Source organism: Oryx dammah, unplaced genomic scaffold (genome assembly GCF_014754425.2).
Source record: "Oryx dammah isolate SB20612 unplaced genomic scaffold, SCBI_Odam_1.1 HiC_scaffold_16, whole genome shotgun sequence".
Taxonomy (NCBI): Eukaryota; Metazoa; Chordata; class Mammalia; order Artiodactyla; family Bovidae; genus Oryx; species Oryx dammah.
Window position 1 is genome coordinate 29,134,231 of NW_024070200.1, and position 27,718 is coordinate 29,161,948.

At 37.8% G+C, this 27,718-nt stretch overlaps 1 protein-coding gene across 2 annotated transcripts in view; it reads left to right on the forward strand.

Moving 5' to 3' along the window:
• Positions 1-27,718, forward strand: part of PRKD1 (protein kinase D1) — a 341,766-nt gene that overhangs the window by 183,105 nt on the left and 130,943 nt on the right. For both annotated transcript variants that reach the window (XM_040257184.1, XM_040257185.1), the window contains exon 2: positions 8,790-8,928. In XM_040257184.1, coding sequence (XP_040113118.1) covers positions 8,790-8,928 — 139 coding nt within the window. The remainder of the gene's footprint in view (positions 1-8,789; positions 8,929-27,718) is intronic.

Sequence of the window (27,718 nt, forward strand, 5' to 3'; positions counted from 1 at the left end):
TGAGGCATTCAAGCCTTACTTGAATACCAAATCTTTGATTACATTACATTACATCCGTGGTTTTACAAGGAGGCATGTCACAGAGCGTGAGGTCCATATGTCAGCAGTACTGAACCACAAGGATGGTATATAGAGGTGACTAAGAGGCGTGTGGATAAAGTCGGGCTGCACCGAAATTGTAATGAGCCAGTGGAATCCTTGTCTCCTAAGCCCCTCTTTAGTATTCCTACCTATCCTTCCATCACACGAGCACATTGACAGTGTATTTGCTTAGAAGATGGTAAAGTTTAGATTTTCTTAAGGGAAACAGTTGCTGTTTCATTTCTTCCTTTCCAGCTGTTACTTTCTATTCACCCCAGCTCAAGCACTGAATCCCTTGAATTTCCTCTTCTCTCTTGAGTCAGAATCAGCCACCCATAGTTTTTCAAAGAATGTGGTAAGAGGAACTGTGAATTAGTTAATGTATTATATTTGGGAAACATTTATATTCTAATCAAGGGCAATCCTTTAACAGTTACAGTTTAACTCAAAGTAGGTCAAACTGTGTATTGAGGGTTATGTGATAATTACTAAATTTATTTATTCTTATTTCATTAAATATACTTTGCATATTTATTTCAATGTAACATTAAATTTGTATTCTTACTACCTGTAGGTATTTTATTTTTCTTTAATTTACTTTTCTTACAGATGCTATTTACATAGAATTAAATAGCAAAAAGTTTGGGTAGAAAATATCGGTATTCTATATTTAAAAAGCGCATGAGAGTTTGGCTTTCATTCACAAGGATTATCTGGTATGGGGCATGCTTACCTGCCGTAAACAAATAGAAAATAATGCACAATATGTAAAATGCCTGTTACAGACACTGGCCAATAGGCAGTGCAGGGTGATCCCTGAGAAAAGGAAACAAACAAGATAGTTGAAACAAGTCCAGTCATGGGAGGTTTCTGCCTGGAACCCTGATCCAGTGTGTAGTACAGGGAGAAAGAACCCAAGAGCCTAGTTACCTGGTTTCATGGAGGAAAACAGGTAATAGAGCTCAAGGGGATCAAGTCAAAAGAATTTTTATGGGAAGAATACTGGCAAGGTAGGACCTATACAAAGGAAGAGCTCCAGAAAACTGCTTAAGGGTCCAGTTGAATAGTAAAATGAATACAAGTCCATAGAGTAAAAGTCTATAAGGCAGAAGAAAGAGCAACAGTGGGAACCTATAAAATGAACTCTCCAGAGCCCATAGAAGACTGAGAGACAGTCAAGTTTCTCCAGACAGACAGAAATTTCACTGAACATTGAGGTGTTCTGTAGAGAGAGTCATGTGTTAGTTGTTGCTCAATTGCTTTGTTGTGTGTGACTCTTCTTGACCCCATGGACTGCAGCATGCTAGGCTTCCCTCTCCTTCACTATCTCCCTGAGTTTGCTCAAATTCTTGTCTATTAAGTTGATGATGCCATCCAGCCATCTCATCCTCTGTTGCCTCCTTCTTCTCCTGCCCTCACACTTTCCTAGTGTCAGGGTTTTTTCCAATGAGTTGGCTCTTTGCGTCTGGTGCCCAATGGATTGGAGCTTCAGCATCAGTCTTTCCAATAGAATGTTCAGGGTTGATATCCTTTAAGATTGACTGGTTTGATATCCATCTTTGCCAGCATCACAGTTCAAAAGCATCACTTCTTCAGCTCTTAGCCTTCTTTATGATCCAACTTTCACATCTGTGTGTGACTACTGGAAAAACCGTAGCTTTGACCAGACGGACCTTTGTTGGCAAACTGATGTCGACATGCGTTATTAGTAGTTCAGTTCAGTCCAGTCGCTCAGTTGTGTCCGACTCTTTGTGACCCCATGGACCGCAGCACGCCAGCCCTCCCTGTCCATCACCAACTCCCGGAGTTTACTCAAACTCACGTCCATTGAGTCGGTGATGCCACCCAACCATCTCATCCTCTGTCATCCTCTTCTCCTCTCGTCTTCAATCTTTCCCAGCAACAGGGTCTTTTCAGTGAGTCAGCTCTTCACATCAGGTGGCCAAACTATTGGAGTTTCATCATTAGTAGTAGGACTAAATTATCCCTAGACCAAGTACTGTTCTAAAGCTCCTGTAACAAATCTTAAAAGTACACCTTAAAAAGATAAAACCAATCTGCAAGTACTTTAATGTTTTGCCAAAACAAATATCACTGTTCTTTAAAGGAAGACAACAAAGGCCAACTGTTCGCGTTAATTCATAAAACCTGGTATCAGATTTTAAAAGTTATTGTTCTGTTGCTAAGTTGTGTCCGAGTCTTTGTGATCTCATGGAGTGTAGCATGCCAGGTTCCTCTGTCTTCTCCTGTCTCCTGGAGTTTGCTCAAACTCAAGTCCACTGAGTCCATGATGCTATCTAACTATCATTTGCCACCTTCTTCTTTTGCCTTATTTATTTCCAACATCAGGGTATTTTCCAGTGAGTTGACTGTTTTCATCAGGTGGCCAAAGTATTGGAGCTTCAGCTTCAGCATCAGTCCTTACAGTGAATATTCAAGGTTGATTTCCTTTAAGATTAACCAGTTTGATATCCTTGCAGTCCAGGGGATTCTGAGGAGTCTTATCCAGCACCACAGGTAGAAAGCATCAATTCTTTGGTGCTCAGCCTTCTTTGTGATCCAACTTTCACATCCGTACATGACTACTGGCAAAACCAGAGCTTTGACTAGTGGCAAAACCATAGCTCTGACTAGACAGACCTTTGTCAGCAAAGTGATGTCTCTGCTTTTTAATACACTATCTAGGTTTGCTTTCCTTCCAAGGAGCAAGCATCTTTTGATTTCATGGGTACAGTCACCATCCATAGTTATTTTGGAACCCAAGAAAATAAAATCTGTCTGCTTCCACTTTTTCCTCTTCTGTTTGCCATGAAGTGATGGGACCAGATGCAGTGATCTTAAGGTTTTTAATGTTGAGTTTCAAGCCAGCTTTTTCACTCTCCTCTTTCACCTTCAACAAAAACTCTTTAGTTCCTTTTCACTTTTTGCCATTTGAGTGGTATCATCTACATATCTGAGGTTGTTGGTATTTCTCCTGGAAATCTTGATTCCAGTTTGTGGTTCATCGAGCCCAGCATTTTGCATGATGTACTGTGCATATAAGTGAAATAAGCCAGGTGACAATATACAGCTTTGTTATACTCCTTTCACAGTGTTGAACCAGTCATTTGTTCCATGTCTGATTCTAACTGTTGGTTTTTGATGTGCAAACAGGTTTCTCAGGAGACAGGTAAAGTGGTCTGGTACTCCCATCTCTTTCAGAATTTTCCACAGTTTGCTGTGATCCACACAGTTAAAAGTTTAGTGTAGTCAGTAGCAGAAGTAGGTGTGTACTTGTGGAACTCCCTTACTTTTTCCATAATCCAACGAATTTTGGCAATTTGATCTCTGGCTCCTCTGCCACTTCAAAACCCAGCTTGTTCATCTGGAATTTCTCAGTTCAGATACTGCTGAAACCTAGCTTGAATTTAAAAAGTACACACATAAAAAAGCAGGAAAATGTGACCCATAACTGGGATTAAAAGAGCTAATTGAAACAGATCAGAAATGGTAGAGGTGATGGACTTTGATGAAAAGAACTTCCATGGTTACATGAGAAATATGAAGTGAAATACTTGTATGCTGAAAACAAATACCTCTGAACAAAAGCAAAGGCAAATAAATAGGAAAACATTGCATAATCATGCATTGGGAGAATTAACATTGTTAACATGTCAAACTACCATAAACAATCTATGGATTCAATGCAATCCCTATCAAAATTCCTAGGAGTTTTTTTTTTTTTAACAGAGGTAGAAAAACAACCTTAAAATTCATATAGAATCACAGAAGACCCCTGAAAAGCCCAAGCAATTAGGCTGCTGCTGCTGCTAAGTCGCTTCAGTCGTGTCCGACTCTGTGCGACCCCATAGATGGCAGCCCATCAGGCTCCCTCCGTCCCTGGGATTCTCCAGGCAAGAACACTGGAGTGGGTTGCCATTTCCTTCTCCAATGCATGAAAGTGAAAAGTTAAAGTGAAGTCGCTCAGTCGTGTCCGACTGTTAGCGACCCCATGGACTGCAGCCTACCAGGCTCCTCTGTCCATGGGATTTTCCAGGCAAGAGTACTGGAGTGGGGTGCCATTGCCTTCTCCAATGAGAAGCAATTATGAGCCAGAAGAATAAACCTGGAGACATGACACTTCCTGACTCAAAATATATTGTAGTAATCAAAACAATATGACATAAGAAAGATATATAAGCCAATGGCTAGACTAATCAAAAAAGAAAGAGGACACAAATAACAGATATGAGAAAAGAGTAGAGAGAAATCACTTCAGACCCTGCAGACATTAAAGGCATTTTAACTTCATTGTACTAAATAAAGTCAGATTAAAAGTTATTTATTGTATGATACCATTTATATGACATTCTTGAAAAGACTCAATTATAGTATTAGGAGCTGTTTTCTATTTTGGTTATGATGTGTATAGTACATATATATCATGTGGTTATGGTATACAGTTTTCAAAACTTCCAGAAATTCACACCAAAAAAGGAGAGATTTTACTGTATGTTCAGTTCAGTTCAGTCGCTCAGAGTCTGACTCTTTGCGACCCCATGAATTGCAGCACGCCAGGCCTCCCTGTCCATCACCAACTCCCGGAGTTCACCCAGCCTCATGTGCATCGAGTCAGTGATGCCGCCCAACCATCTCATCCTCTGTCGTCCCCTTCTCCTCCTGCCCCCAATCCCTCCCAGCATCAGGGTCTTTTCCAATGAGTCAACTCTTCGCATGAGGTGGCCAAGGTATTGGAGTTTCAGCCTCAGCATCAGTCCTCACAATGAACACCCAGGACCGATCTCCTTCAGAATGGACTGGTTGGATCTCCTTGCACTCCAACACCACAGTTCAAAAGCATCAATTCTTCGGCGCTCAGCTTTTTTCACAGTCCAACTCTCGTATCCATACATGACCACTGGAAAAACCATAGCCTTGACTAGATGGACCTTTGTTGGCAAAGTAATATCTCTGCCTTTTAATATGCTATGTAGGTTGGTCATGACTCCTTCCAAGGAGTAAGCATCTTTTAATTTCATGGCTGCAGTCACCATCTGTAGTGATTTTGGAGCCCCCCAAAATAAAGTCTGACACTGTTTCCACTGTTTCCTCATCTATTTCCCATGATGTGATGGGACCAGATGCCATGATCTTTTAGTTTTTTGAATGTTGAGCTTCAAGCCAACTTTTTCACTCTCCTCTTTCACTTTCATCAAGAGACTTTTTAGTTCCTCTTCACTTTCTGCCATAAGGGTGGTGTCATCTGCATATCTGAGGTTATTGATATTTCTCCTGGCAATCTTGATTTCAGCTTGTGTTTCTTCCAGCCCATGGTTTCTCATGAAGTACTCTGCATATAAGTTGAATAAGCAGGGTGACAATATACAGCCTTGACGTACTCCTTTTCTTATTTAGCCATTTATGATAGCATAAAATATGAAAACTTAGAGATAAATTTAGCAAATATTTCTAAGACATATATACTGAAAACTACAAAAAAATTTTGAGAGACATTTTAAAGAAACTAATATATTAAGCAGTATACCACCTTATTCATAACAAAAGTCTCCCACAGTCTTAGAATATACATTTGCTGATCTATGTTTCGCTGTAATATCATTGAAAAATCACCACAGATCTATTTTGTATAAATTGACAAAGTGATTCTAAAATGAGTATGGAAATTCAGAAAACGTATAATATTCAAAGCAGTCTCAGAAAGGAAGAACATGGAACACTTAACAAACACTAACTATATTCAGTCTAGTATAAAGTTTCAATAATAAGTATAATGTATTATTGACATAATGATATTTATATAGTCAAACATACACTTATGTGACCCAGAAATTCTCTTCCTAGATTTTTAGTCATAGAAAATGAAAATACATACCCACTGAAACATTTGTACATAAGTTTTCATAGTATTATTATTTATAATATCCACAACCCGAGGGGAAAAATACTAATGTCTGTAGGTGGGAGCACAGAGAAGCAAATATCCTTGAGCCATGTAATGAAATGCTAATAATTAATAATAAAACAAGATGAATCTCAAATATAGAATGTATAAACGAGTCTCAAAAAGATGATAATGAACAAAACAAGCCAGTTAAAGAAAGAGTACACAGTACATGTTGTATGATTTCATTTGTATGAAATTCTGTAGCTGGTGAGTTAATCTTTGGTGACAGGGTAAATTTGTGTTGAGTCAAAATAGTGTGTAGCATCAGCTAGAAGGGAGTACTATAAAACTTGGGAGGTTGATGAAAATGTTTCCTGTTGGTTATGATTTTTGTTGCATTGGTGTTGATGAAGACTCAGAACTTAAGACTTATACACTTATATCCATTTCATTTACTGTAAATTGCCCATCAAAGGAAGTTGATTTTTAAAATAGTACATAAACTGTTAATTGTTTTAGTTTAGAAAATGGTGTTTTAGTTTTTTCTTTCTTTCTTTTCACTGTATTAATATTGGAGAGATTACAAAAAAAGGAAGTATTAGTTTTAATTAGCACAGTGGAAGCAGTGACATCATTTCAGCTCTTGCGTTTATTTTAAGGAAGCCAACTTTACTAAGTTGTATACACATATATACCTGTATATATACTAAATGTGTATACAGATATACAGATAAATCTTGCTTGTTAGCAAATTCTTAAGAGCAAGAGGATGTTCTGTATATACTTATTTTCAGTTCACAGAAAATGCCTTAAAATGATTTTAGCCCCTATTTTATTAACATGGAAAAAGAAAGAAGAATGCATATTTATTTTTAGAAGATACCATATTCTGGACATTTCTTCATGACAGTACCTCCTTAAAATCAGCCTTTATTGACATATATGTCAGACACATCACAAGTTTCAGGAACAAGACAGTTTCTCTCTTTGACCTGTGACCTTTTTCCACACAAGACAAATATTGATTTATAAAGCAAATAGCAGTTGCTGATTATGTGAAAATATCACATACAAGAAAAGAGCCATTTTCACATGCAACATTAGCCTAGGTTGGTTGTTTTAATAAAAATCTTCCAATACTAATACAGAATACTTTGTAATAAACTTAAAATTGACTGTGAGATTTTTCTCTTTTTAATATCTTTATATTGATTTTTATTTTATTTTTTTAATTATTTCATATTTCAGTAGAGCCAGTTAACAATGTTGTGATATCGTTTTGGGTGACCAGCAAAAGGACTCAGCCATCCATATATCCCCAGATTCCTCTCCCCTCTAGGCTGTACATAATGTTGAGCAGCATTCCACATGCTGTAAGTAGATCCTTGTTGGTTATCCATTTTAAATATAGCAGTGTGTACATGTCCACCCCAACTCCTTAACTATCTCTTCCTCACATTCTCCCCCTCCTCCAGCAACTATCGTTTTCTAAGTCTGTGAGCCTCTTTCTGTTTTGTAAGTAAGTTCATTTGTATCATTTCTTCTTAGATTTCACATGCAAGGGATATCATACGATATTTTTCTTCTCTCTCTGGCTTACTTCAGTAAGTATGCCAGTCTCTAGGTGCATCCATGTTGCGGTCATTGGCATTATTACGTCCTTTTTACTGGCTGAGGAATGTTCCATGGTATATACTTACTACATCTTCTTTATCCTTTCCTCTGTCCATGGACATTTAAGTTGCTTCCATGTCTTGGCTGTTTTAAACAGTGCTGCAGTGAACGCTGGGGAGATTCTTAAGGACATTTCTATCCTTTGATCAAATAATTCTACTTTTAAAACAAAATTGATCAGCCAGGACGGTGGTTTGAATTTAATGCTCTTTCTAGCATTAGAAGGAAGAGAGGAAATGTAAGGAATAATAGTGGTTGTTAATCAGGGGATCTTCCTGACCCAGGGATCGAATCCACATCTCCTGCATTGCAGTCAGACGCTTTAACCTCTGAGCCACCAGGGAAGCCCTTGATATTCTGATAGTAATTGTTAATATCAGAATTTTTGTAGATTTGCTCAGTATAAAATATCATTCAATTAGCTTTCATTATATGCCTGCTGCTAGGAGATAATCTTCGGTAATAAACTTGGATTTATCCTTGTGAGGAGAATATTAACTATGTATACTTGAATTGACTTTTAGCTGTTGTGTTAATACTTATCTATTTCATCTAGATTGCATGGTAACTAAATGCACTATATGAGCAGCAAGAACAGGGAGAGTTGGATTGTTTCCTCTGGTGCTTCCCTGAATCAAAGGATCTAGATAACACCTTTGCCCACACACAGAACATATTTAGATTTCTTGAGTCATCTCTTATTTTTGAATATGCCAAAATGGATTGGCCTCTTTTTTTTTTTGCAGACAAATTGCAACAACATTTGTAATGGAATTGTAACATACTCCCATTTTAATGTTATTGAATTGCTGTAAGTCATGTGAAAAGACTCAGTTCTTAGAACTTACTGTAATTCTTAACCACTTTACTGCCACAAATTTCTTTGAATCTTATCTCAGATTCTCCTGTTCTTTTGGTCTGAAATTAGATCATTTTGTTGTTATTGCTTTTATGAACTGGGATTTCTTTCCTCCTGCTTTGGTGTCATTTCACTATCTACTTGGCCATTCATTTTTATTTGTTAATGTTATAGATATTTTGAACTTTTGTAATTAGCTTGTGTTTGTGCTCTGACATTTATTTATTTGATTTTTATTTTAAATTTAGGAAGATTTTGACGCTTAACCTGTTGTGGTATTTGTATTTACAGTTCCCTGAATGTGGTTTCTATGGAATGTATGATAAGATCCTGCTTTTTCGCCATGACCCTACCTCTGAAAACATCCTTCAGCTGGTGAAAACAGCTAGCGATATCCAGGAAGGCGATCTCATTGAAGTTGTCTTGTCAGGTAGTATACTTTTCCTTATTCATAGATTAATACTTTGCATCTGGAGAATTCTTGGCCATAAGTTTTACTCCTTTTTCTTGGTTTTGATTTCATTAATTTATATTAAACACTTGATTTTGTATTGAGTATAGTTGATAAACAATGTTGGGTTAGTTTCAGGTGAAGAGCAAAGGGACTCAGCCATACATATACATGTATCCTATTCCCCCAAACTTCTCTCCCATTCAGGCTTGGCCATAAATTTTTAAGGCAGCATTAAAAAAAATAATTTACATCAAACCCAACCTCAAAAGGAAATTTTAGGGCTTTGTCTATATGAACTTTCAACATGATTTTGAAAAAGAGCAAAAGGTTTCTCTTAAATTGGCTGTTTACCCACCCAGTTCTGTCCCGGTCACTTTTACCAACTTTGCACTCTCCCTAGATCCCCCCAAACACACATGAATACGTTCATTCATTATGTAAATCACTTGAAACAGCAAAAGCAAATGAAAACACACTCACCAACATTGAAGTTAAGACAGATGTCAGGGCCCCAAATGTACTGAGTGTCTAAAAGCCAAGGGCTGGAAACCGTTGCTTTCGTCAAGTTAAAACTCCAGTAGCTACTAGCCAAGACCAAGTTGGAAACCAGAGCTCAGGAGTTAACAGCAGGTCAGGCCATGTTGTGCGACTTTAGCTAACTCACTCCCTGAGAAACAGCTGCATTTCCTCTGCCCAGATTTTTATTTCTTGTTTAAGATTTATACTTCTTGTTTAGGATTGGACTGTGCCTGTCGCAAAAATTTAACTTTTTAAAAAAATGCCAGAGAACACATGTAGCAGGGATCTTAACAACAGTAATCAGTCCAATATTCTAAAGAGGTCTAGATTTTTATTGTTTATCTTTGTTAAAATTGAGTCATTATTGAGAAATGCAGATTGTACTGCTCCTTCTCCCCTTCTGGCCTTCTTAAAGGAAATCTGTTCACTTTAAAAATGTTTCTAGGCTTCATTTCCTCAAGTTCCAGAGCCCAGTACTTGGATGCACTGATTATAATTCACTTGGCCTTTGGTTTGATGAAGTCCAGTTCACATTGTCTGTATTGATCTCCTTGATAGGAGAGCGTGAGAGGTCTTGGGATTGCCACATTTTCATTGGGTAGATAGATCCTGTAAAACAGCTGGTTTCACTAGATAAAAATAATAATTTTCCTGTTGCTTATAGTTTTGCCAGTTGCTAAACAACCCAAAAAAGAAAAGGTTTTCACTTTTTTTAAATTTGAGGGGGAATCACTCGCCTGTGCTCTCCGTTTTACTTTTCTTTGACTTTTGACATTGGCTCACTGTGCCTGGCCTCACAGCACGAGCGCCTCACCATGTTGTCCTGTGAGTTTCCTGTTTCTGGAACACTGGAGGCCGCCTGAAATAAATTATTCAGAGACAGCATGCACTGGGTCTATTGTCACCATAATTCATATTAGACTCAAAGCCAGTCGGCCTTGTAAAGAATATGTTTTATGGGCCCTTTTCCTGTGGCTGTGCCCAGAAATATATGACGATTTTCAGAACTGGATTCCTAAATTATTTCTTTTTCTTCCCATTTTACTTTTGTCGTCAGGTCCTCACAGTAACACCCTACAGATTGAATGCAAGCTATATGTGCGTGTTCTTACGGGGAGAGCTGCTGCCCGTTTGCACGTTATCCCCATGCCTTCCGTGAGGCAGACTTGCTGTGCCCCATGCTGACCTGACGTAACAGTGTTGTGCTTTTCCTCTCCATCTGTGCAAACCCAGAACCTCGCTATGCCTACACTCCACCTCTTCTGTCATCCACCCTGGATGTCCTCTGTCGCGCCTCTCCTGTCTCCCTGGCCACAGTGCTGAGGGGTGTTTAAAGGCGCCCCTTGTTCTCACTTGCTGTCCGATCACCTGGCTCAGGAAAGCCTCTTCCACTCTCTCAGCGGCTGTCTGGTTGGAATTTAGAAGAAGCCATTTTATAACAGCCTGATCTGATTCTTCTTCTGAACCTTAACCTTTGAACCCTTTTCACATTTCACGTAGTTCCACTTCCCTGATACATTTAACCCTTATATTATTCACGTACATACGCATATGTTACACGCGTGTGTACATATAGTGCGTATACACAGCATGTGCCTACACATTCAGTCATGTTTAGATCTCCAGCATTTACCTGTAAACATCTTTGGCAGCTATATTCTTCTACCTCCTCTCCCTCTCTAATGCTCAGTATTTTGCTTTTCTCAGTACATATTAAGAATAGTTTTTACTTAAAACCTCCCACCCCTCCATTTTATACCCCTGTTTTCCCCTACACTGCTTACCTTTAGCCGTTGTTGTCAATCACCCACAGCATAGCCTCAACTCTGACCTCACCGATAAGGCGCAGCCCCAACTCGGAGATCTCCACTTGGCAGCACTCCCCCTCCAACTTGCCAGTTGCCACCAAATACAGTTCCTGTCTTTTTCACTGTAGTTTTTAATCATTAACTCCACCATTTTTGGACTAGATTTCCGCCTTTATCCTTCTTTCCCCACAGCTCATGGCCCTCTGTATTCATGTCTTACATCACTTTGACGCAATATTGACTACTTGATATTCTCTTACATCATAGCAGTTCTTGCCATACCTGTCTGTGATCTGAGTTGCTTTAACAGTCTTTTTTGCCATCCCTGTTCCTGAACCACACACGACTGCCAGACACACATCCCTTGCCAGCATGGCTCAGAGCAGATCTGTCCTTCACCTGGCTTTACTGTTGTGTTGCGGGCCTCTCTCCCTGTCCTTTTGTTACCAGAGACGTGAGGTTCTCAGTAAACATGTATGGGTTGCTTGACGGGCTATTGGCTATCACATCAGAAGTTATCACATACACACAATTTTGTAAAAATACTTATTTGTTGTAAACATACTATTTCTAGATATATCCTCAAGAGTAAATTGAACTTCAAGTCTCCTTGCTATGCATTCACCCAGCCCTGACATGAAATTAGTGCCTGTGATGTGGGCAGGATTGTATTACATTATAATTTGAGGCAAGACAAATGATAGCTACTAAGACACTTCAAGTCATGGTGCAAGGATGCTCATAAACATACTCATTCCTGAACCAGTCCTTGAAGAGAATGGATGCTATGATTGGCCAGAGAAATATGCCATTTCCTGGAGGTGTGGTTAAGGATCAGCTTCATTCAAAATGCAGTGGGTAAGCGGAGCAGAGGAGCCAAACACTGGCCATCCCCTCTGTGGCCTTTTGACCAGTTCCAGAACATAAACTTGCTGTGGAAATTTCCCTCCTGGAGACTATAATTTTACTGTTAAAATTCATTTATCCAAGCTTTCTGTTTTTCTTCATGAAAAATTAAATTTTACTCTGTAGTGACATAAACATAATCTGATTCTTTTCATGTTTGATCAACATTCCACCAACAGGAACATTTTCTGACATAGTATGGTAATAAAATGTCAGAAAATATGGAAAGTATTAATTTTCAGTAAAGTTAAATCCTCTTGTCTCTTCAGGCGACATCAAAAATTTTCTTGTGCTATGTCATTTTCTGCTGAGACCTTTCCTCATCTGTAAGTACTAACTGGACTGCTCCTGGCTAATTCACTGGCTCCCCCCTCTTTTTTTTTTAATTTTGGAAAACATGGCTTGGTTGAGCTAGTGCTTTTATACCCAGTAAGCCAGGAAAAGATTGCTCATGGGTGGATGGGAGTAGGTTATAGAGGAAAAAAAAAAAAAAAACTCCATGGAAGTACCCCACCATATACACTCCCACAGCTGGCAAACTTTGTCTGTTGTTATTGTTATGAAGTATGAAAACACTGCAAATGGAAATTTCTTTTATTAAAGGCAAAGTCAAGTTCACCTATATGGTACTGAGCTGTGAAAGTTAATGGAATTTATCTGAAGTCTTCTTCATGATGAATCTCTATTGAAGCCTGGTAATTCAGTCATAGTCAAGCATATTTATAATAGGACTGTGTTCATATGACTCAACTCTTTTTGCTTTGTTTTGTTTGGACTTGATCTCTAATAATTGTGTATTTGTGTGTATGTATCTATCTTGTAGGTGATTAAATAGAAAATAGACAAGGACTATAAGAACTTACCAAATAAAATCACAGTTTAAAGTCTTAGAGCTAAATATTGTCTTTCTTTCTTTTATTAACAGTAAAAATCCATATTTTTTCTGGGAAATTTTCATTACCCTTCACAGTAGATTGTCCTATATTATTTGTACCTTTGCACAGTGTTGTTTATACATCTGGTTATTTGTCCCCAACTATTTAGGGATGGGAGCTTCCTTGGAAAGCTAGTGCTATAGCCCAGTTAGAAGGATTTGGACCTATTTTGGGGCAGTGACAGAAGAGCTGGAAATGAGGTAGAGATCAAGATATAGTTTAAAAGTAAAATAGAGTAACCATCTGAGTATAGTTCATGAAGGAGATGAGAAAAGAAGGGGACACCAAGGAGCGCTACAGCTGCACCGTCTCATTTCTTTCTCATCTTCCTAAGTCTTGTCCTCATGCGTTGTTCAGTGCATCTGCCAAATGGTTTGCGGCTTCCCCTGAGGGGCTGAAGAACTGATTTTATGGCTGTATAGTACCATTGACTTCCTTCGTGGTTTTGTACAAGTTGTATATGTGTGTATGTTAGTGGCTCAGCCCTGTCCGACTCTTTGTGAGCCCGTGAACTGGGGCCCTCCAGGATCCTCTGTCCATGGAATTCTCCAGGCAAGGTGAAGTCACTCAGTCCTGTCTGACTCTTTGCGACCCCATGGACTGTGGCCTGCCAGGCTCCTAGTCCATGGGATTTTACAGGCAAGAATACTGGAGTGGGTTGCTATTTCCTTCTCCAGGGGATCTTCCTGACCTAGGGATCAAATCTGGGTCTACCACACTGCAGACTCTACCGTCTGAGCCACCAGGGAAGCCCAAGAATACTGGAGTGGGTAGCCATTCCTTTCTCCTGAGAGTCTTCCCAAGCAAAGGATTGAACCTGGTTCTCCTGCATTGCAGGTGGATTCTTTACCATCTGAACCACCAGAGAAATCAACCTCTGGGATTCAGAGATTCTGTTTGTTTGTTTTTGTTTTTATCTAAAAAGGAGCTTACTGGAGGAAAGTATCATTCAGCGATGATAAAACAAAGATTCCATGTTTTATTCAGTTTGCAAGTAAAGCAGTACCTAAGCATTGAGTACAGTTTCCAGGGCCAGATTGTCTGGGTTTATATAGAGTGTGTATGTATGGTACTCACCTCTTAACATCTTTGCTAAGACATTAAATAATTCTGTGGTCCAGTTTCCTCATCTATAAAATGGGGAAAACAATAGTACCTACATTGTATGGTTATTATAAAAATTAAGATAAATTAATGTGTGTAAAGCACTTTATAGAATTTCTGTGCTTAGAAGCAGCAGAGTTGATATTAGCTGTTTTGATTGCTCTCCTCAGACTCTTAAGTAACCTTTCCCCATGATGTTCATGGTTGTTAAACATACCACAGAAGGAAATCCTGTTCTTTCATTGCTTTGAGAAATGTTGTTTTAAGCAATGTTTAAAGAATTATTTACTGCAGGACTCTTCAGAACTTTGGGGAATGCTAATAGGAAAGATAATTCTCCAAGATCACTTCTCAAGTTCATTGTATCACAGAATGCTACCCGCCCCACCCCTCCCCACTCTATCTGGTGAGTCTTGGGTTCAGCAGTTCACATGGGAAATACTCCTCTGGGTCTTGCCCGTGGACCAGTGATGTGAGAGGGTATATTCATTCTCTGTATACAGGCCACTGCTCTCTCACAGAGAGCAATGTTTGAACCATGGGAAATCAGGAGTTAAGAAGCAATACATTTTTGTTTACATAGTAGCATAGGCTTTTGAAGCAGTTTACATAAGCACTGCTGTTTCCTTTGCAATGACTTTGTGACATAGTGAAATCAGATACCTTAAAAGCTATGGAATATAAATTTTAACTTGCCCGTATCCTGCAGTGAGTAGGGGTAGTATCAACCAGAGCTTGAATCTAAGTGACTAAACTCTTCATACTGCTTCAAGTTAGCCCTTTGAAGTTGGACCAGTAAATAGGATTTCTTGAGAATCTGTTCAATGAATTCCTACTATAGTAAGACAGTTTATATTTCAGGGAAACACTGATGATATTTTAACAACAAAACCAGCAACGAACTAGCTACAAGTTCTATTGACGTGATGTTTATCACAGGGCCAGTATTTTCCCTCTTCCTCATAAAAATGGATACTTAATAAAGGAATGATGCTAAAGCTGAAACTCCAGTACTTTGGCCACCTCATGCGAAGAGTTGACTCATTGGAAAAGACTCTGATGCTGGGAGGGATTGGGGGCAGGAGGAGAAGGGGACGACCGAGGATGAGATGGCTGGATGGCATCACTGACTCGATGGACATGAGGTTGGGTGAACTCCGGGAGTTGGTGATGGACAGGGAGGCCTGGCGTGCTGCAATTCATGGGGGTCGCAAAGAGTCGGACACGACTGAGCGACTGAACTGAACTGAACTGAATAAACGTACAAATTGTGATCAGGTTAAGAAAATTCTGGAGGCTCTTCTCTGTACAGTTATGATACAAAATATGAAATAAAAAGTAACTGTGCCCTTGTTTAAATAGGATCCATTCATATAATTTTTTAGTTCTGATCAAAATTGAAATAGTGTCTTAGGATCAGTATATTTACGGTATCCTTATAACTATGTTTTTCTGTTAGTAAGATTCATTGCCTAAACCATAAGCCAGAAAAAAAAATGTAACAAAATTCCAGCTAGTCCTTCTTTATTTTATAGTAAGTGTAAATTATTAATTTAATGGTGCTGTGCAAGTAATATCTATTTCTCTCAGATATAGTATAGTCCTTAGTAGTATGTTCCCCCTCTGAAATAGGGATGGAAGGAATAAACCTTGAGAGTGATGTATTAGGTTGCTGCATTATTATTTATCAAGGAGTACATTATATAGACATAAGCTTGTTTGTTTGCTTTTAATAAAGCAGAATTAATCATAGGAAGCACCTCCCCAACCCTAATACTGCTTCGATAATTAGATTATAAAAGTCCTGGCCTTTACTACTCAGTTTCTATTTCTTTGTAGTTGTTCTGGAGTATCTAGCTCTGCCTGGCTAAGTGGTCTCAATTCCTGTCCAAGTTTAGTTGCTCTTATCTGTGCAGGTGGTTTTGTAACAATGGAAACCCTGAAATATAAGATTATAGGTCATTACTCTTTTCTTCCAAGTATGGTTTATGTTAACTGTGTCTTCAGCATTTCTATTTATTAGTATTATTAATTGTCTTCCATTCTTACCTTTCAAATAAACCTGGTTTGGGTCTCATTGTGACACCCTTAACCATTTTCACTGAGAAGCGAATGCAAAGAGCAGACTGTCGGGTTTCCCACCCTTTCTTACTTGTGACCTTGTGGGGAGATGAGGCCTCAGAGCACTCCTCCCTGACTTTGGTAGTTTTCTCGATTATTTGTCCTTTACTGTGGTGGGTTCTCCAAGGAGATACAGTATAAGAGTACATTGCTTCTCTATCTTTTTTTAACCTAACTATCCTTAATTTCAAGTCGAAGAGACGACATTCTCCCCAGGTCACATGGGGCATAAGACAAACCCTAAAGACAAGCATTTTTTGAAGAATCTTCATTTGAAAATTTCATACACATGTTGCATTTTTCCTACATTATATTTCTCTTTAATTTTTTAATGAAGTATTGTTGATTTACAATGTTATGCTTCAAGTATACAGCAAAGTGATTCAGTTATACATACATACATTTTTTTCACATTCTTTTTCCTTATGAAAGTGAAATCGCTCAGTCGTGTCCGACTCTTTGCAACCCCATGGACTGTAGCCCACCAGGCTCCTCCGTCCATGGGATTCTCCAGGCAAGAGTACCGGAGTGGGTTGCCATTTCCTTCTCCAGGGGATCTTCCTGACCCAGGGATCGAACCCAGGTCTCCCACATTGCAGGCAGACGCTTTAACCTCTGAGCCACTAGGGAAGCCCCTATTCCCTTATAGGTTACTACAAATATTGAGTATAGTTCCATAGTTATACAGTAGGTCCTTGTCGGTTTTCAGTTTTATATATAGTAATGTGTATACATTAATCCCAAACTCTCACAGTTAACACAGTTTTGAATAAATAATGCTTCTTCCCCATGTTGTTCTTTAAGAATTAGATTAGTGATAGTGATATAAGGACATACAGCATTTTGATGTGATTGGCACTGTTCTAAGTGCTTTACGTATATTCTTTCAGATATATGGATATTTCTTTTGTAGCATCCACATAACTTCAATTTGGTAAAGAGTGGACTTCTAAAGATTGTAGTTTAAGCCCTAGAGTGTCATTTATTTTTTACTTAGTGTTTGGCAAGTCACCTCATTCCTCTGAGTCTTTTGTGTGCTGTGCTTAGTTGCTTGGTCATGTCTCTTTGCGACCCCATGGACTGTCGCCTGCAGTCTCTTTCCATGGGGATTCTCCAGGCAAGTGAACTGGAATGGGTTGCCATGCCCTCCTCCAGGGGATCTTCCCAACCTGGGATCAAACTCACGTTTTATCACCTGTCAAATAGCAATAGCAGTGTCTCCAATATAGGGTTGGGTTCTAGATTTCATGAGAATAAATAGAAAACATTCACAAGATGCCTGGCACATATGAAGTTTTCTTTCTTCGTGGCCCTCTCTATCCCACTGGGCTACACATTGTTTAAAACAGGAATTGTTTATTTTGATATTGAATCCTCATGATCTAACATATGACATACAATCAATGTCTATTTGTTCAGTCAGTAAATACATACTTAAAATAACAAAATGAACAGATCAACAAACAGATGAATGTTTAAATAGTTGCTCCATGTAAGATATCCGAAATTGCTGTTGTTCTTTTGGAATTGAATTTCAGTGCTTACCAGTTGACTCTTCTTGGCCTAATCTGTTAGTAAGATCTGTATTATCATATGGCTAATCCTTTTTTTCCTGATTCCTTGCTATCTTCTATATATTCTTAAAAGCTAATTATGTTTTGGAAATTATTTTAGAAATTCAGTTCTTCCTTCAAAGCATTGCAATGTCTTTCACAACATTTCTCATGTAAAATGAAACCTAAGTCATAAAATACAAATTGTTTTCTTATCTAATTTTTGCAACTCCTGGATTATGCACATCTCTGTGACCAGGTAAGCTCATTTACTATCAAAGGCCATTCATTCTTGCTTGAATCAGCTTTCCCACACGTTGCTCTTTTCTTACAGACATTCTTGCTTTCTATCTAAAGCCTGTTTCGTAGTCACTTCTTTTTAATGCACTCCCCCTCCATATTAATCTCACTTTGCTTCATCAGTTTATTTTTTATTTTTATTTTTATTTTTTTGCCTGAAAGTTACTTTTTTTTATTTATTTATTTATTTTTTTTTTAATTTTTTATTTTACTTTACAATTGCTTCATCAGTTTACTGTCATTTCTTCATCTCGTGCCTTAGTGCTCCATACCTGGCATTCGAGCTCAGAGAGGTGACCCTGGACCTGGCCTTGGGCTCTGCTTTCTGTTGCAGTGTGTGGAAGGAATAAAGAGTGATATCCTGAGGTGCTGGCTGACCTTGCCTGCTGCTCCCGCTCCTCCTTCCTCTCCTCACACTGAAGCTCTACGGCTTTATCCATCCAGCAGAACAGCTGTTTGTGCCTAAGGGTCAGCTTGCGAGATCTATAAAAAAGCTGAGTCATGCACTCCAAAACTGGAGTCTCAATCTCTATAGAGATCTCTATCCCTGTATATACTGTGGTTTTCAGAGCAGGACATATCAAGCCCCTCTGTTTACACAAAATTAGCATAAGGCATAGTTCTTTACCATTTGGCAAGTGAATATCCAGCCAGAAATCATGCTTTTTCGTTCTCTTCTCATCTACCATGTCTGTAACTGAGGACAGTATTGTAAGTCATCCAGATAAACAGGAAAAGAACACATGGATAGTGAAAACCACACAAAGGAGTTTTTTAAACTCTATATTTCCTGGCCTCTATGTAACCAAAAATTCCTTATAATTGCTTCATGGGGTGGAGATTGATCTACTGTATATAAATCTTACCATGTTAGCACCTCAGTGATATAACAGGGTCTCAGAAGACTTGCGTATTTAGAATCCTCCTGTTGTAGAAGACATAATGAGATGTTCTTGTTCTTTTTGTCTTTTTATGTTAATTTTGTATTTATAGTTGGTCTATAAAGTATATAAAATATCTTACTAATTTCTTATTTACCAGATTTAACTTAGAATTATTTGGAGCTTATCTCCAAAAATCACATTTCAACCCCAAAACAAACACTTTGATGCATCAAAGATACTAAAATAGATGAGTTACAGGATCTGACCATAATATAAAAAATATTTTAGGCAGTAATAGTATCTTGTAAATAAGTATGTTCTTGTGCATATGTGTGCTTCGTCACTCAGTCACGTCCGACTCTTTGCGACCCCTTGGACTGTAGCCTGCTAGGCTCCTCTGTCCATGGGGGTTCTCCAGGCAAGAATACTAGAGTGGGCTGCCATGGTCCCCTTCAGGGGATTTTCCCAAACCAGGGATCAAACCCAGGTCTCCTGTATTGCAGGCCGATTCTTTACCAGCTGGGCCACTGGGGAAGCCCAGGAATACTGGAGTGAGTGGCCGATCCCTTCTTCAGGGGATCTTCCTGAGCCAGGAATCAAACCGGCGTCTCCTTCATTGCAGGCAGATTCTTTACCAGCTGAGCTACTAGTGAAGCCCACATATGTTCTTGGATCAGTTCTGAACAGAGATGGTACGGATTCTTTTTGAGTCAGAAAATGGTTAGTTTCCTGCTGAGGCAAATAACACAAAACTCTTGTGCTTGGGCTCAAACTAGAAAATAGAAGCATTTGAGTTTTTATTTTGCCCATCTGTTATAAAAGCATGAAACTGTGGTCATGAGAATCGGCTGAGGGATATGTATGCCACCAGGGCTCTGTGCTCTGTCCAGTGCTGTAGCCGCTATGTGTGGCTAATTCCAGTTGAATACAACTAAATTAAAATTAAAATTTAATTCCTTGGTCACACTGACTATGTCAAGTGTTTAATAGGCGTGTTGGCTAATAACTGCCATATTGATTTAGAAGATTTTGACAATCAGAAAAAGTTCTCTTGGACAGAGCAGCTAGAGAGATGAATGAAATTTTACTAAGACTCTGAAACACTTTGTACACACACACACACACACAGACACACACACACAGAATGCAAAACACTTTCAACTGAAATGTTATTTGATATGGCATATTGGGAGATGTTATATATAAGACAACTGAAAATTCTGGTAGCATATTTTTACCAAAATGTCATGAGAGAAATGTTGTACTGTATCATCCTGTGACTTCTTTATTGGATAAACTCCTCAAACTTCAATATTGAAAGCAGCTCTATTTTGTGGATAATATTGCTCTTAGGACTCTAATTTTCCTTCTTGCTTTAGCATTGGCCTCTCAAGTCTGAGTTCAAGGGCCACATTTATGGTACTGGTAAGTACTACATCACTTCCACTATACGAATTCTTTTATTTGGCACAATATTCACTTTCCTCAGGGCTTCTTAATCTTATTTCATTTTGTGCTACACAGAATATCCTAGTATTAACTCCGGTTAAAAGCACAGATTATGGCACCAAACTGCCTGAATCCAGTTCCCATCAGCCCATTTAAGAGCTGTGGCATTGGAAAAGTTTGTGTGCCTTCAGACTAAGGCTTGACAATGATAATAATGTACAGTAACTAACACAGTATCTAAAACATCCAAATCTTGTAAAGTCATCTTAGTAAGGAAGGACATGCGAAAAGTAGATAGTAGAAAAGAAATACCTCAGGAAGGAAGCATCATGGTATAGTATATAGACTATTTGTACAGTATTTTAATAACTTCATTTCTTTATTTCACATTTTCTCAATGTTTATTTATAGTGGTTTATAAAAACACACAAAATATAGTAAAATATCAGAGGTTAACAATGGATCTTATCCAAGGTAGAAAGGACAGCATTTAATTAAGAATGTAAATTCTAAAATATTTATTTAAAAATTTATATAAGCTTTGATCTCATACTTAATAAGATGCCTTTAATAGAGAAAGTCCTGATTTTGAAGGCCAAACCGTTCTTTGATATAGTGCCCATCTGTTTATTCTCTGGAAAGTCATCTCTGGATTTGCAAGAATTTACATGGTAACATTCTAAATGCAGTTTTAAAATGTATTGATCAAGATGGACCTATGAAGATTAATATTGATCAGTATTATCTCATGATCTTATATGGGTAGTTTCTTTTTCACTATGATAATATATTGAAAAGCCTTCTTGACTTCTTCCAAGATAATCCCCTTAGAAGTAGGAGAAATTGTAATATACACTGTTTCCATATTCCTTCTCTCTTTGTGTCTCTCAGCACACACACACACACACACACACACACACACACAGTCACAGGAGAACCTAGAGGAGGAAAGGAAGGAAGGAAGGAAGAATTGTATATCCCATCAAAATCTGTGAAATAAAGTCATTGAAGGCTGCCTGTGTTAACAAAGGGCAATTGGAGAATGGCTCCTGAAGATCTTTGGTTCATACTGGCTATCTGAAGATCTTGTGGACACATAAATTATTTTTGCTTGAGGTAAAGGATTGGGCTTCACTTGAAAAGCTGCCAAATATCTCTTTTTGATGTTCCATGATTGGTAGCACATAGCACTTCAATTCAGTAACTCAGCCGTGCTACCATCTGCCCAGCACTCTCATTTTGCTGGTTGGCATGTCATTTATTTGCTTTTAACATGCAACCCATATAAAAATCCCTCATAATCTGCCAGAATTAGAAATGCAGCTGTTTTAAGTCTTAAACAGCAATAGACTATTCATTATGCCAGTATAGAGGAATAAAATAGAAAGAAAAGAGCAGTACTACACCAGAATGTATTTGTACCTCCACTTTTCTAAGTATTTTAAAGACGTCTATAGCCTCTTAGCAGTGTTGATTTCGAAAAGAAGTCAACACACAAATATACCAAGTATCGCTTTTCTTACGTATACTTTAATACAAGAATTGGGATTTGAGTCAAACTCTAAATTTCTGTGTTTTCATTTTATGAAGCAATTTCAGCATTTTGGTTCCTAGAAAATGAAGAATTTCTGGCTAACTCTGGGTCTCATCTTATTCTAATTTTATTTTCCCCAGGAATTTTTTTGAGGTTCTGATCATTATAACTTGTTAATCCTTAGAATGTGATAACATAGAGCTGTGTGCAGAATTCTTGATGAGAACAAGCAGTTGGTCCTCTTAAAAAATAAAGATGAGAAAAAGATTTTTCTTCACATAGTAATCCTGTGATGCTGAAAAAATGTAAAGAAAAAACTACTCCTGTATCCGTATTTATCCACAGTCAGATTATTTAGGAATAATGTACATGAGGAAATAAAAAACTCTGGTATGGAGCATTCCATCTGAAAGCCCCTTTCTTCACAGTGACTAGACGTAATCATTATGAAACTCAAGTTGGATAGTTTGAAATTGATTTGCCCCAGCCTTTGCACTTGACATTCATATCAGTAAAGGTCTAAGTTGAATTCATTTGGTTATATGTTATGTTGCCCTCATGTGAGACCTCTCACCATGTGAATTTTGAGCAGTTAAAAAAATCACTTACAATTCTGAGAATTAACCTATAAAAAATTATTTCCTGTGGATTGGGCATGAAAAGCAATGATAGAGCAAGTCACAAGTTTGCTAACATGAGTGTATTTGATAAGCATTTATCTTATGTATCCAACAAGATTAGTGATATTAAACCACAGGGACAATATGTTATAGTTTTTCAGAAATACATACAGCAGTAAGCTCAGTTCCAGACATATAGTGTTCACTCTGCAACTACTTGTTCATGATTGATATGCTTTGCTTGGCAACTTAAGCCTTCATAAATGGATCTCAATTTGAAAGGAAAATTTAATTTTGGTTTTAAGGACTTAAAATGCTTGGAAAATTCCAAAATTGAAAGGCACACTAGACCATATGACATGTTGTTATAACAATTGTTGTGACAATTTTAATGAAAAATGTTTAATTCTCTATCCTTAGTATACAGCCTTTTCCCTGGGAACAAATGTATAATGTTTACGTATCCAGCCAAATAGGTTCATCTTGTTGTCCTACAAGCTTAACAGCAACCTCCGGATTATCTCATGTGTAAATCTCCACTCTTGCTGATTTTATGCTTTCAAGATATTTAGTGCTGAACAGAGGTCTTGGTTTGCTGTCGCTAATGTCTGCAATCTATTTTTGGTCTGGAGTACTTAACAGTCAGAACTAGTGAGACAAGTATCAGTGCCTCATTCCTGCTTGGAAATCAGACTGACCTCCTGAAATGATACCACCCTAGCAACTGACTTCGTTGTCAGGCCTGATAGGTTTTTACCTAAATTTTCTATTTTTTGAATAGAAATACAGACAAGTTGAAAAGACAGTACAGAAAGTTCACCTCACCCACATTTACTTTCCTCTAATGTTATCATCTTACATTGTCCTGGTACATTTATCAAAACAGAAATAACATTGGTCAGTGGTTTGAACTTAGCAGCATTTTCCCAGTAATGTCCTGTTTCTGCTACAGGACCGAATCCATAGCATCACACTGCATCAGTTGTTACGTTTCTTCCAGTCGCATATGGTCTGCTCCGGTGTCTCAGACGTCCCTTGTTTTTTAAGACCTTGGTGATTGTGAGATTTGTTTCTTCTTCCTTTTATTCAAAACCCACTTTTAGGTTTTTGTCTATTTTTGTTTTACTATTAATACAGTAGATAATACATGTTCTAATGTCACCTGTCATAATAGTATCTTTGAGCTCAGCTTTTCCTATTAAACATATAAAGAGCATACACATACACATAAATATTTATACTTTAAAAAAGTAATTCTGAATGCCAGTAGTGAACCATGATGGTTAATTTTATATGTCAATTTGCATGGGCCATGGGTGCCCATATATTTGGTTAAACATTATAGTGGGTGTGTCTATGAGGGTGAGATTATTCTGGATGAGATTAAAATTTAAGTCAATAGACTGAGTAAAGTTTATTGCTCTCCCTGGGGTGAGCTGGCCTCATCTAATCCCTGTAGTCCTGATTAGAGCAAAAATGCAGGGCAGGAGAGGACAGTCTATCCAGTTATGTTTGAGCTGGGATATTGGTCTTCTCCTGCCTTTAGACTGGACTGGAACTACATCATTGGCACTCCAGTTTGCTTATTGCTAATCCTGGGACTTGTTAGCCCCTATAATTGTGTGAGCCAGTACTCTGTTTGTATATATAGATGATAGAGATGGATGTACATGGGGCTTCCCTGGTGGCTCAGTTGTGAAGAGTGCACCTGCAGTGCAGAAGGTATGGCTTCGATCCTTGAATCAGGAAGATCCCCTGAGGAGGAAATGGCAAGCCACTCCAGTATTCTTGCTGGGATAACCTCACAGACAGAGGAGCCCAGCAGGCTGCAGTCCACAGGATCGCAGAGTCGAACATGACTGAGCATGCATGCATGGTAACAGTTACAAATACAGATACAGATTATCTATATTCTGTTGATTCTTTTTCTCTGAAGAGAACTGTATCTACTATACAAACCATCTCACCCAAGTGAGAGAAATACCGTAAACATGAAAACCTTTGGATGCCTTTTCCCTGACTGGGTCCGTTTCTTTGGTTCTGAATTTAAGTTAATCATCTCGTTGCATTTATTGTTTTATATGGTCATATTTTATAACAATTAAATTGGAATTCTTCTAGATGGTTAAGTAGGTAGGGTTCTTAGCCAGGGAAAACTGTAAAATATTTTTTTACACTTATGAGATTTTTTTTCCCCCTTAATTTTGGAAAATAAAATACATCTCTTCCTTAAATTCCTTAGTAGTAAAAATGATAAATCAAACACTGTATACTGAATAAACTAACTTTCATGGAGTTATTTTATTCTATTACAGTCTGCTTCTGTAGCAGGTGCTAATCAGTGGGTAAGGATCTTGTCATCTTTAGATCTGAATTTACCATAAAAAGAAACTTTGCTTAATAGCATTTTTTTCAAGTATTGTAGTACAAACTGAAGAAACTTGACACATTAATACTACAGGAAAGGTTAAGTTGTGTAAACATATATCTTGGAATAAATATATAAGTGTATATTATCTTTCCCTAAAAGAAGTTATTGTAGCTTTACCTCAGTTTAAAGACCTACAGTTTTTGTAAAATAAAAATTATAACATATAAATATACTTTATGTCTTTATCTTACTGAAACTAATAAAGACAGAAAGCTAAAATATGTTTGACATCATGACCACCATATAAATTTTGAAATACTGAAAAAAATTCAAATATTTATGTATTTACAATAGTCTGGCTTCTCTGGTGGCTCAGACAGTAAAGAATCTTCCTGCAGTGCAAGAGACCTAGGTTCGATCCCTGGATCTGGAAGATCCCCTGGAGAAGGGAATGGCTACCCACTGCAGTATTATTGCCTGGAGAACTCCATGGACAGAAGAGCTTGAGAGGCTAAGGCCTGTGAGGTCTCAAAGAGTCAGACATGACTGAGTGACTAACACTTTCACTTTCACGTAGCGATAGTCATCAAAACAAAGACTTGCTGGATCAAACCCTAGTAGTTCCCTCAACTCTCTAAATTATTTAAATTTTCCTACTGAAGACATGCAAAACAATCCTAATTATGCTTTTTAATGTTACCCTTTAAATATTTGATCCCCTAAAGTCTCCTCTAGTCTAGGTTTGTTTTATTTTTTCACTTTACAGGTACAATTTATTTCTTGTTTTATCCCCACTGCCTGACACCTAGTAAGCACAATACATATAAGTTGAAAAAATGAATGAATGAATATAATAAATTGGCAAGTTCTGTGGATATTACCTTTTACTAAATATTTGCATCACTTACTATTTTCTAGTTCAGGTCACAATAGTTGCCCACCTATATCATCAGAATAGTTTCCTAATTGGTTTCCTTGCCTCTGATCTTGTCCCCCCTCATTCATTCTCTTCCATCACACAACCCTCATAAATTCTAAAGCCTGAACTGGATCATGCCGTTCTTCTCTATAATTCTGTTCAGTAGTACAAGGATAAATCCTCCTATGTGTCTTAGAAAACTGTGGTTTGCCTTCTGCTAATTTTTCCAGCTACATAGCCCCCTATTGCACTCCTTACCCACTCTAGAGTATAGATATGGAACGTCTTTCATTTCTTTCCATGTTTATAATATCCTGTCTTACTTCCAGTGCCCCATCATATCTAATAGCCTTACAACCTGTGCTTTTCATATGCATCTCCATTCTCTTTTGACTTGTCTGGCCAACTTCTGTTCATCTTTTATGACTTGGTATATGCATCTTCCTCCTGGAAATCGTAACTGAAACCCCAGATTTGGGCCAAGCAAGTCTTCCTCTCAGATGCTCCCTTCACTAATACTCTGTTTAGAACATGTTTATTGGTTTAAAGTAAATGATACTCTGTGAGTAAGGGGGCCATGGGTATCTAATTTTAAATGTAGTAACATTATAGAACTGTTGGTAAAGATTATATGAGACTGGTGTCAACTTCTTAACATGTTTTAACTTGTTTCTTTTGTTTTATTATCTTCAGAACCTTGTGTACCATATGGCAATAAGTGTTCACTCAGTAATTGTTGAATATAGTAAACTTCTGCACTGATCATCATCATAGGCACTTGGGTCAGATTTGGATTTAAATGTGGTACAGATGATAATCAGTTTAGGACATTAGCATTATTACTTGTCAACCCAAAATGACACTTTTCAAATGAGTGTTTGTGTGAGTTTTTTAAATTCATAACTTGAATAGCATCTAACAACAGTGTTCCTAAAAAGCACTTGTTAGTGAACAAGTAGAATAAGTTTTCATTAATGTTGATGGTCTCAAATGAGCCTCAACTGAAGTTACAAGGCTTAAAAGGACCTGGGGGAACCAAATTTTTTAAATGGGCAAAAATTTGAATAGAAATTTCTTCAAAGAGGTTACATAAAAGACCAATAAGCACATGAAAAGATGCTCAACATCATCTGTCTTTAGGGAAATGCAAACCAATCCCTGTGAGGTGACCCTGCGTCCCCACTAGAATGGCCATAGTCAAACAGGCAGTAACACGTTTTCTACAAAGATGTAGACAAACTGGAACCTTCGTGTTTTGCTAATGAAAATGTAAAATGGTGCAGCTGCATTGGAAAAGAATTTAGCAGTTTCTCAGAATTTCCCAGCAATTCTGCTCCTAGGCATAAACCCAAGACAAAACTAGTTCCTGCAAAGTCTTGTACACAGTTATTCATAGCAGCATTATTCACCGAAGCCAAAAAGTAGAAAACAAAAATTTCATTAAATGATGGATAAACAAAAAGTGGTATATCCATTCATAGGATACTATACATAGTCATAAAAATGAGTGAAGTGCTTGCTATACATGCTATATCTTAAATGAACTTTGAAGCATTATCCTAAATGAAAGAAACTAGACGTGAGTGTGGCATATTGCATGATTTATATGAAATTTCATTTATATGAAATGTTCAGAATATGCACAGTTTTAGAGACAGAAAGTAGATGAAATATAATAGAAGAAATAAAGATAAGAGAGTTGACTTTTGTGTTCACTTAGAGGATAAAGGTTTGTCGAAGAGA